General features: G+C 40.0%; 1 protein-coding gene across 4 annotated transcripts in view; it reads left to right on the top strand.

The window, feature by feature from the left end:
* rptor (regulatory associated protein of MTOR, complex 1) overlaps positions 1–12,285 on the top strand; it is a 187,389-nt gene that overhangs the window by 105,589 nt on the left and 69,515 nt on the right. For all 4 annotated transcript variants that reach the window (XM_051383914.1, XM_051383912.1, XM_051383913.1 and 1 more), the window contains exons 9-10: positions 5,165–5,265; positions 7,887–8,031. In XM_051383914.1, coding sequence (XP_051239874.1) covers positions 5,165–5,265; positions 7,887–8,031 — 246 coding nt within the window. The remainder of the gene's footprint in view (positions 1–5,164; positions 5,266–7,886; positions 8,032–12,285) is intronic.

Raw genomic sequence — 12,285 nt, 5'->3', positions numbered from 1 at the left:
TTAAACACACTATCTCGAAAAACAGCAAAGTAAAATATGTTTCTGAAAAGATTTTAGTTGAGAAATAGGCAATGCAGTAACAGAATCTTGATTCATATTTGATTAGCACTGCCTAGTTTGACACTTTGATCGGAGTTTGGTGTGTTGAGCTGGAAGGACTCACTGAGAAACTAATAATGAACCTTAAAAAGCAAAGCCCATTAGTAGTTACAGTGATACCAGCTACAAGAGGCTCAGTTTACCTGCACATGCCTGCTTCATGTCCTACACAGATTAAAGCCGTTACCTGCAGTGCTGCATTGTGGCTCCTCAAACGCTCATTATGTCTCATTTAAAGACTTTGTAAAGTAGAGGTGTACTGCAGTTCTGTAAACTGCACACAAAACACACACAAAGCTCACGTGTTTCCATGGGCATTTTGTTGACCTTGTCACTAGTTAGATAGGTTCATTAGTATGGCTGCCCACAATATGGATTGTCTGGCTTCACATTTAACAACATAAATTCATAAATGAGTGGAAAACAGACTCTAATGCAATGTTCACACATAGGGACTCCCTCTTGCCTCGCCTGGAGCTCACATGTGTGTTTAGTGCTAACGTAATTTACTGTACATGCGCTCTGATTGAACAGTTATTTTCTCCCTTTTCCATTATACTGGCAAAGTAGTTCATTTCTCGAGCAGTGTGTTTCCACTCATCATTTTTCTTATCTATTATATATTCGATTTATGCTGGTAACTTGTATCATGTTGAATAGGGAACCCATTAACTGCAATGAAAAATAAAGAAAAAAGGCAGTGCTTCCATTTCCAGAGGGAATAAAAACAAGCTCTACAAAATGTTAAAATGACATTATTTAAAGACTCCAGTGAATGGCAGCATGTTATGCCTCTGTTGTTCGAGTTTGTATGTGTGATCAGGGGGGTTGGGCATAGAGTATAAAAGACACGAGGGAAGGGGCTAATGTTTTTCTAAAAAGATTTTCTGGGTACAGTGTGTTATTTATTCAGAAGCCTGTGTGTCAGTGTGTTTGGCATGGTGCCCTATATGCAGAATATAAAGTTAACTACACCTTTACTGTGGTCATACTGTGCTTCCATTTCTGGTGACTTTGTCAAATTAAATTAAATGCATCCTCAATAGCTTTATGGAGCTGTCCATTACACACAATTTGAATTTGATTGGCTGAACCAGTGTGTTGCTGGCTAATGTTACATGGTGGTAAAAGCTGATCCAGTCTTTTCTTTCTTTCTCTTTCTCTTTCTCTTTCTCTTTCTCTTTCTTTTTCTCTTTCTCTTTTTCTTTTTCTTTTTCTTTCTATACTTCTGTCTTTCTTTTCTTTCTCTGTGTCTTTCTTTTTTCTTTTCTTTCTCTCCTTTTTTATCTATCAAGCTTTCTTTTAGTGAAATTATTTTATTTTCTCTTTCTTTCTTTGGTGAAATGAATTCATTTTCCTTCCTTCCTTCCTTCCTTCCTTCCTTCCTTCCTTCCTGACGCAATGCTGATCTTGTTCTGAACACCTCTAATATTAGGTAAAGTGTGAGCAGGACTGACCTTTCCACTTCATGCCTGTAGTGACTTGGAGACTTCATCAGCATGAGTAACTGTGGGTTTTAGTGTCTCAGCAACTGCCACATACTAAAACATACTGTATCACTGGTTAATAGATAGTAATAAATAGTAGGAACTAATAACAAAGATACGTATAGACTTACACTTCTTAAGGGAGTATAACAAGGTGCCTTACCAAATAGAAAGATACTTCACTGTAGATATTAATAAAACGGATAATATAGCACAACTAAAATGGCTAAAACAAGAAATTATTATAAATTGCAACTATTTTGATCGATGACACGAGCCTCTGAGGGTATTTTTCCCAGCCTGTTCAACACTTCATCCATCTATCTGTCCCTCCGTGCACCAATACACTGTCCTTTTCCCTCCTCAAATATATTACACTGGATACTGAGCAAGGATATGAAGTGCTGAGTGTTCATCCTTAGTGCTGACTTGCTGAACACCTTTGGCAAGCTCTCGGAGTGCTCATGAGCTGGCCGGCCCTCATGGTTATACAGTAGGCCTATACCTGCCAGGAGGTTCAAAGCTGCTATTATTTGTCACTTAGAGGTGGAAGTGGGAGGCTTAGGGCAGGGAAGGTCAGATACTCTGTGTGTAGTTAGAGTGCTGATGGACTTTATATGCCAGCTGCCAGACTTGGGGATGAATTTATGTGTAACAAATTGGCGTTTAGTGCATTACTTTATAGTTGTATAGTGTAATTTATTGTCATATAATGTATATTTAATGATTCTATCTCAAGACAAAGACATGCTCCTGGCAGTGCTCCAGTGCAGCGACTAATGATGACAAAACCACAGTGGAAACAAAATGTTTGGGAGTGACAATGGGTGATGACATTTCTTGGATGAGGAGAAAATTGGAAGAAAAACACTTTAGCATGTCAGTTTTGTGCAATGAATGTAACCATTTTTGACACAGTTATGTCAAACTCTTATTATTTAAGTGCATATAAATATAAGCTAAAAGTGGTAGCGGTTAAAGTTTTTTTGTTTTTAATTTCATCACAACTTATCGCTGGATAACATAGGTGTTGTTTCATGATAACATGCTAATTATGTTGTTATCTTGAGGATACAAAAGACGAACTGCTGCAGCACAGGTGTCCACACAGAGCGTCTCTACTGCTGTCAGCCCTGTCTTTCTACGATGAGTTTGCCATTGATAAATACAATACAATAAAAGCCTTGTTAATAAATGAATATGAATAGAGCTTTTAATCTGAAATAGACAGGAGATTTACATGTTTGTGCCATTTTTACCAATATAGACATTATTACTGTAGTGAAACATGTATGTGTTGCTTGTTTATTGTTGATATGACTATTAACAGATGTCTGTTTTTGCTGAGAACCGTGCATGGAGAGTAAAAAGCAAGACGTTCCATGAGCCATCTTTGCTTCCGCACATCATTTCTTCAGCTGCGATCTTGCAGATTCATTGCACATCGCACTGCAACATGGGATTAATTCAGCTTTGGTCACAACTTGTGTCAGAATGAAGTTTTGAGGCAATTTGTGCGTTGAATGCCTGGTGAATCTTAGGGCTGTGATGTAAATAGGAAACAAATTTGTGCAGTCACGTGTCATCCATTTATGCCACTTTCATGTTTTGAAAATGCAGCAAGCAACTCTTGTTTTTCTCCAGGATAACTCAAGATCACGCAGTGCATAGGTACCCTCCACTTAAACTATGACCTGTGGGCCTGCTGCAGGTCTGCTGCCCCTTTTTTTTTCTGTAGTCTCTTCCACATACAAGCGCATCATTGGCTGTCTGTAGCATTGCGAGCTATAATGCTTTCTCTCATTTTTTTTCTCCCACATTTTTCGTTACATTAAAGCATTTCTCTTTACTCAGACACAGATGACTCACTTGCTCACATTAACTGTAATATCTGTGAGCCAGCTAGTGTTTGCCCTCATCCCCCGTCTTCTCTCACTGTTTTACATAGTGTTCATTAAAAAGCAGACGCCTAGGTGGGGTAAAGGTGATTTTCTCGGTTTTGCTACAGTGATTACTGTCACACCGTTGTGGGCTGTATGTGAAAGAGATTTCCCAGCTCTCATTTCCATGGCAGTGTCACAAAAGGAATAACGAAATAACTAGAGTCTGTGGTGTCAGAGAGGTTTCTGTAAAAACGAATGCATGGTGCACAGGTTTACACATCTGAGGCTCCTATAAAACACATTATAGTGTGGGTACTGTACTGTGGCCCTGTTTGAATACTTTCAGTAAGTCAATCGCTGAAGTTCCTTCATTGTAGTAAGAAAAATAAGGCAGTAGTTCCTCCTACAAGCCTGGAAGGCTGAGCAGTATTCAAATGGTTGCAGCCTGCAACTCTCACCACTAGATGCCACTGAATCCTACACTAGTCGTTTAAGTCAGTGGTTCCCAACCTGGCGGTCAGCGCCCCCCCACTAGGGGTCGTGAGGCCTTCTTGATTTGAACATTTAACATCTTAACATTTCATTCTTTTCTGTGAGGAAACCTAAATTAAATTATTTTTAAAGTTTTGATTATATTTTCATATTTACTGTGGCACAGAATTGGTGAAATCAGATCTTTCCAAACAAAATGTGTTAGCAGAGGTGGTAAATGACAGAGTTATAGTAAGTATTATATTTGACCGGTGCTTTTGGGATCAATGTACAATATGATGATCAAAGTGCTACCTGTACACAAACATGTAGCGTTTGTGTGAAATGTCTCTGCTTTTTCCCTGGTTTCTAAGATTTAATCTCACAAAAATATATTATTGGCTGTAGCAGGCCACATTTTGGCCTTTGTTGTGGCTTAAGAATTGACATCCATAGAAACGTTTGATATCATCTGCAAATTAATTCTATATATGATATGTTATGATCCAATAAAGTCAGGCACGATACGAGATAAATAAATCTCGCCACCGTCTTGACTGTGGGAGCGAGAGCAAAAGATATCTCACTGGTCACTGCTGTATGATGCTGCTATGTGTGTTCAGTGGCCATATTGGAGAGGTCAAGATCCGCTACAGACAATCCAATAACTGTAACTCGCTTAATTCTGAACCAATTTTCATGAATTTTGGTTTGTTAGAAACTTAAAACAAATGTACATAATAGTGGTTTCTTGTTGGATTTAATTTAACTCGGCTCCGGTCTATGAATAGGTAACATCAGGTGTAAATTATTTCAAATTTCAGCATTCGTGAGGTTTTCCAAAATGTATCTGGCAGAGATCTTCTAGTTTCTAATAGCGTTAGCAGAAGCGCCCACCAGCTCAACTGGTGTGGACCACCTCCATAATAATCAGATATATGTGAGGAAAGCCAGGTCTGCAGGTCAAGTTAGCACACAAATGTATTCCCACGTGCTTCATTTTGTTGAGACAGCTCAGATGAAACACATGTAAGTGAGTGTATGTAAGCACACATGAATATTCAAACTTGCCTCTCTGAGTAAGTGCCTGTAAATGTAAATTTCCTCAGATGTGTTGTGATATTACTACTGAGCAGTTGCCACTTTGTGCTTTGAGTCAGCTATGTGACATACAGCGAGCGCGGCTGACACAGTGCCATCTGTGTTATGTTGTGTGTGGTGCAGGATCCCTGGCAGGCTCAACGACAGACGTACTCCCCTCGGTGAGCTCAACTGGATCTTCACAGCCATCACCGACACGATCGCCTGGAATGTGCTGCCTAGAGGTGAGGCTTTACATAACACACACACACACACACACACATTAGGGATGCACAATTTCTTTTCCCGCAATTACAGAACAGACAGAATGATTCCAGTTTATTAAATCTTGGGTCTTATTTTTGTAGTTTTAGCCATTGTTTCCATAAATTATGATAACAGTGGACTCGCCAAAGGAATTGATGAAATTCAGAACATGAAGACATTGCTAAAAAGAAGTTCAAAAGAGAAAGAAACACAAGTGGTAAGCCAATGGACCATTTGCTACCCGTGGTCCTCTGTCCAGTGTGACATTACTCACCTTTTACTAAGAGCTGAGAGAAGTAGAAAACAGGTCGGTTTACGCCTCACTTCCTACGTTACTTTATGCTGTTTACAATGTTCCTTATTAGAAGGTAGGTAAGATCAATTTATGCAAATTGTTAAAATACCTTCTGCTCCCGGCGTTTTTCAAGTGGACAGACTATTCAAACCAAACTCCATTCTAAAAGCCGTTGTTTTATGGTGTGGTCTTGATTTTTTTCACAGTAAAAACTTTAGACCTTCACTCTTTTGGACTATTTTCCGGTTCGCTTCAATCTACAGTTTCACTCAGTAACATCATTAGCTTACCTGTGATGAAGTCTTTGCCTCAGACATACACATATAGCCTGCCCGGGTCCCACAGTTTACCGTTTTATCATCTCTAGCCTAAAGCCACAGATCTCTTCTTTTACTGTCCTTTGCTCTTTGGGGAAGTAAAGAAAACCATAAACTTGTGTTTTTTTTATTGTTTGCTGTGCAAAATGCAACACAGCAGCTTTTAGAAATGATGCCACTAGGCACTTTTACAGCCCTTGTTTCACCCAAAAGGGGGCGTGGTCGTTCTGAAGACAGGAAAAATGACTGCTTTCAACTGTATAAAGGTTTTGAAGGGTAGTGTCCTCACAGTTCCTGGTCCTGGATGCTACAGTTTCAGATTGTTGGCTTTTGTCAGCAGGTCTGTCCAGCTTTTCTGGATTTGGGGAAGTTTACAACCCAGTTACCCCAGTTGTTGTTTAAAACCAACGACCCACTGATTGACACTTCACTAAGATTTTGTGTAGTAAGTAAGTAAATGTGGCACCACTGTCATTGTGAACTGCTCATGTATCATGCAAGAAAAGAAAGCTTGGCAGCAACAGTAACTATGGGGCAGGGCTTAGCAAACTTCTTACACTTTTCTTAAGCGTATTCAAAACTTTGCTGAGTACATCATAACCATAAAAAAAAAAAAAACATGTCCTTAAAGCCAAAGCAAACACATATTTCTTATTGACGTTGAAAGTAATGGAAAGACAAACTTGTAAAGACAGCTAATGGCAGACTAAAGTTGTGAAACTGCTAACAAAAAAACCCACATATCTTATTTCAAAAATGTCCAGCCAATGATGACAAATGAAAGGACCTGTGTGTTTCAGCTCAGGGAGCCCAAATTAGGGCACCTAATAAAACCAGTACAGTTGTGAAGCATCAGCAATACTAAAACTTTGAAAATATCCCCAGTGGTTGAGCATAGTGAAGATGTTGATAAAAAAAAATGCCAGAAGTGCAGGTTGGCTCCTCAAATGGAGATGAATTGTGTTTAGAGTATTTGGCACAGTAATTGGGAATATCATTTAACCATAATTTGGAGGCCATAAAAACAAGTATGCACGCACATACACACTCTGTATGGCGATAACACGTGCGCGCGACACACACACACACACACACACACACACACACACACACACACACACACACACTAACCATTACCCAAAGGCTCAACTTGGCTATAGATGAAAATACTCAGTTTTCTTTTTTTGACACGCATTTTGCATGCAGCCCATGTACTTTCTCATTGCTCACCTGTCTCTTGTATGCAACACACATCTACAGACACACGCACACTCGCACTCACAGGCACAGACTCCCCTGAGACAAACTGTATCCTAGCTAGAATAGCAATGTGACAATGCTGATGGCTGCCGAAGCCTTTTAAACCCCCGGGGCTCTACTGTTAATGAAGCAGCACACATCAGAGAGAATCCCTGTAATGAAGGCACTGCACACCTAATCCAAATCTCACACACACACACACACACACACACACACACACACACACACACACACACACACACACACACACACTGTTTCCACACACACAGAAACACAAACACTTCAACATTTAAACAGTGGAACACAAACAGCAGGCATAGGAGTTGTCAGACACTGTCTCTCATATAATAACCTCGACACACACACATTTTCGCTCCCTCGTGCAAACAGGGGAATCACAATCATAAGCCAGAGATTGGCATGGGATTGGCCTGGCCCCATTAAAGTGAATTAGTGAATACATTAATGAGCTGCTGAAAATGAAGACTCGTTGCTTTATTCTGCATATTGCTGTCCTCTACATTCTGTAAGCATACACACAAGCTACGTTGTTTTCTCTAAAGTGCCCACTCTGCTCTCATTAAACTTCTTTTACCCAGTTTGAATTTCATTCAGGGCCCCATTTTCCTCATTCGTAATCCCACCTTTGTGGTAATTTTATTCATTCACTGCCCCTCTTCTGTCTCTGATGTGATGGATAATTTCTACTCTGTCTCTCTGTCTTTAGATTTGTTCCAGAAGTTGTTTCGTCAGGACCTGCTGGTGGCCAGCTTGTTCCGCAATTTCCTGTTAGCGGAGAGGATAATGAGGTCATACAACTGCACACCAGTCAGCAGTCCTCGTCTGCCCCCTACATACATGCACGCCATGTGGTAAGACACACAAACAAAGCTTCATGCACACAGATCCACAGATGTCGTTTGCTTTGTGCAGCAGAAGGCAAGAGGCCCAGTCATCCACAAAGCTTTACTAACTGTTCACACACACACACTGAAGTTAAAGGATGAGCAGACTTTCTAACGGATGCTTTCTTTGATTAGACAAGAGAGACACAGTGTGTTGTTATTGATGGTATGGTATGTATATTTAATGAGGGCAAGTGGTTACTTTTACCCAGCCACAGAGAGATTACATAGTGCTATCAACTCGGTCACTTATGCACAAATGGTAAATCTGCCTCGGGGCTCATTTGCCCAAAAGTGATGGGCTCGTTTATTAAATGAAAACTGCTCTCTAAAACAGTTTTCCACCGTTAAAAACCGCTAGTAGCAATGCACTTTGTTTTTGTGACCATTTGGTTTGTTTTTGTAATTTGTTCTTATTACCACAGGTAGCTGGAAAAGCAGACCAGTGTTTTGCTCCAGTGAGATATTTCTAGCAGTGTTAGATAATCTGCTAGAGAGTTTACAAAGCTTAGAGGAATACTTGAAAATTAGTATGTTGTCTTCAGACCCACAGTTGAATGAGAAGATTTTCAGCTCTGTGCATTCAGCACAGGGTGACATGTTGGTTCTAGCTTAGCACAAAGACTGGAAGCAGGAGCTAACAGCTAGCTTGTTTCATTAAACGTGCCTTCAAACCGCTTCAAAGTTGTTATATTGTATCTTCTGCTGTATACATTGTATCTTGCGGATTTAGCACGTAGGGATGGGAGGATATTTTCACATATTGTGATTAAAAAAACAAACAACAGAACTCAACATAAATTGATTGTGTTGAATTTCCATTATTGTGTTAATTGTAAACCGGGATAATCATGAATATCTTTACATAGCTCGACCTGAAAGAGCTGTCCAGCTCGCCTGCTTACAGTCCTATATTGATTTCCTGATTTATTCTGAAATCCTAAGCCTGTCACAATGGCTGATGGCTAGATTTGCCTGTTTTCCAGTTGTTTGCTAAGCTAGGCTAAACATTCTGGATTAATGGGGACGACAATGACATTTATCTTCTCAATAAACTCTCAGTAATAAAATAAACAAACATATTTGCCATGTGATGCAAATGCAGAACCCACAATTATGCTTGCATTAAAAAGTAAACTTTTAGGTATTCTTCCTACTACAAGCCAGCTGCAGTGTTTGTGACATTTTTTCCCGTAGTTTAACCCACGTTTATCCTACAAACGGAGAAACAAAATGAAATGCTTTAATTACTCTCCCAACTACTGAAAATAAATGCTTTGTTGGGGGAGTGTGAGCCAAAACATGTAGGTGTTTTTATTTGCTACTGCCTTCTAGCATATGCATACACCTCATTAATGCTAAGTATAATGCTTGTTTTTCTCAGTTCTTTCTGTATGTTTACTGTTGACAGTGTTTCTCTATGTGTTGCTCTCTGCCTCATAGCAGGGGCAGATATAAGCAGTGTTTCCACTGACAGCAGACACTAGACAAGTTGTACGTGGAGTTAGGGCACTGCTGTTGCTTCAACCACCCACCCACATATTCCCCATGTTTGATTGAAAGCAGCAAGATAACACCTGTTCTCTGGAGGATATTATGAGACTTTGTGGGACATATTGGACATCTCTAGCTGTGGTAGACATGGCAGATTTAGGTTAAAAGCAGTGGCGCAACAAACAAATACTATACCAGTCCCACCAAAACAAGTTTTGTTTGAATTATTAAACAACACAAATCTAAGACTTTAAGTGTCCCCTTTACTCACACAGCTTGAGTTCTTTTGAGTGTTTTTCAGTTTCTGCCATCCTACTGATTTGACCTCCATCTTTTCTCATTACTAGAATTGTATACAGACACACAGAGGTGCTGAGAAAGCTCCCTGTTCTCCATTGACTTTACATGCTCCTCCGCACTGTGTAAGAAACATTATCCCATCATCTATCTCCCTTTAGTTACACAAACACTATCTATTGTTTCGCTTCTTGGTCTTCTATAAATGCCTCCCTCCATCTCTCCCACTCATTATCTGGCTCACGTTGGAGAAAAAAAAAACACTCTTTGCCTCGAGGAGCGACTTGTTGTGTAACACCCTGGCATCACTTATTGTAAAGAACACTGTTCCTTGCTCCTTGAGCAAGCAATGGTCTTTCTATCTCGCTCGTAGCAGCCCATTATTTTAGATTGGGGTTATATTGCACTGTTTACCCGCCAAGGAAATTGGGAGTTGCACTTTGTTTCACAGCAGCACATGCAGTATTAAGGAGGACAGAATAACGACAGAGAGGTGCTTTAAAAGTGTAGGAAACAAGACTGAGAGAACGATAAAAAATGGAAGTGCCAGAGATAAAAGGAGAGTAGAAAAATAAAAGTTTGAAACAGCATAGATGGGGGGGAAGGGATGATGGAAAGGGAGAATTATGCAGTTTGGGGGCTCGTTGATCGATGTCGGTGCCCGGACACAAACAGCAATTGTTATTCAAATGGAGGAGAATAGGGGAGAACAGATAAACCCAAGGCTGATTACTCCCTTGTGGGCAGTTTCAGCGTGGGAGTGTGTGTGTGTGTGCGTGTAGTTTATATGTGTGTTTGTGAGTGCACCACTCTCTGCAGGCAACAGGAAAAAAGAGCTTAGTCAGCCGCCAACTGGTCCCCTACACTCGACTGTCCCCTCATCTCATGCACCACACATGCACACACACACACACACACACACACGTGCAAACACACACACACTGGTTTTGGTGATGAGTTACTCATTCGTATTGGCAGGCTTTATGCAAGTTAACGCTGTCATCTCAAACGGTGCAGCAGCCTCCTCCCTGTGAGCGTGTCTTCACAGATTAGACTGCTCTATCTGCCGTTGGATTACATAAACACCAGCGGGGAGAGACATTTGTTGGCAAAATGTTCACAGACTCCAATCCCAGTACTTCAAGCTATGAAACCTAAAACAAATACCTTTCTGTCTCTACATTGAGGGTTAAAAAAACGAGTAAGTAAAAGATGAGATCATTCTTCAATTGTTAAATCTCTTAGAATGTATTTTTTGTGCGATTAACTTTTAATGGCAACGCATACATAACAAAAGAAAATAGAACAAACACATAACAACTGAAACCAAAGGCACAAAGTAATACTGGGTCCCAAAAACAAAGAAAGAAGCTTATATAATCAAGTGACTCAAAATCAGATAGCATTAGACTGACTTTACAAAGGGACTTTACAAAAAGCTAGACATGGAACGAGCAGAGCTGATGCTACATTCAGTTGCACCATTACTTCATCACGCAGAAAGATCAGAGTAGATGACATGCTGAAGAAAAAAAATCCCAGAGTGATGGAGAGAGAATGAGTGTTCAAGATCCCACCTTCAAATTCTATCTTATCTGAGAGCGTCATGAGAAACCACCATACCCTTGCTTATGGGATTTTGTGTTCCTGCACAATAAACCTACCAAAGGGTTACTGGTTCAAGTCTGTAACTTACTTTCTGTCTCAATTAACAACTACCACTTAGACTCAAGTGAATTGGTACGTGATTTTGAAACCATGCTGTAAACAAGCACTTACTGCATTGGATGTTAAATTTTTGCTCAAAATTAGTTCAATTGAACAAAAATATCACTGGGATGTGCATCCAACAGTAACATGCCACTTCTTTAATGCTTTGTCTTAAAGTCTTAAAGGTCCAACATTTAGGAGGATCTATTGTCCTATACCTAAAATGCATATGTGTGTTTCCATTAGTGTACAGTCCCCTGAATATAGAAATCATTGTGATTTTGAACCTTTGAATGATATATTTTTATCTACAGAGGGAGCAGGTCCATGGAGTCTGCCATGTTGAGCCACCATGTTTCTACAGTAGCCCAGAATAGACAAATACTGACTGTAGAGAGGACCTTTTGCATTTTTTGCTAGTTTCGCAGATACTGTAGTTTCTCCTACACACTACAAACAGCCCTTTCTCATTCCCAGGTCGTCAGAAACAGATGCGAGTGGTGTTCGTTTAGTTGCAATCTGAAACTTCACCGCTATGTGACACTAAATCCTACACACTGGTCCTTTAAAATAGTTGTGAAATATCACATATAGCAGCGTCTTTTGTTTGCTTAATGTAAATACATACAGACAGGTGACAAATTAAAGGGAAAACCTGAACAAATGAATGAAGAAAGATGACAAATGCAGAATTTAGATGCTCTCATACAAGACATGAGG

This window comes from Dicentrarchus labrax, unplaced genomic scaffold, assembly GCF_905237075.1.
Source record: "Dicentrarchus labrax unplaced genomic scaffold, dlabrax2021, whole genome shotgun sequence".
NCBI lineage: Eukaryota > Metazoa > Chordata > Actinopteri > Moronidae > Dicentrarchus > Dicentrarchus labrax.
This window is presented reverse-complemented; position numbering and strand designations above follow the sequence as displayed.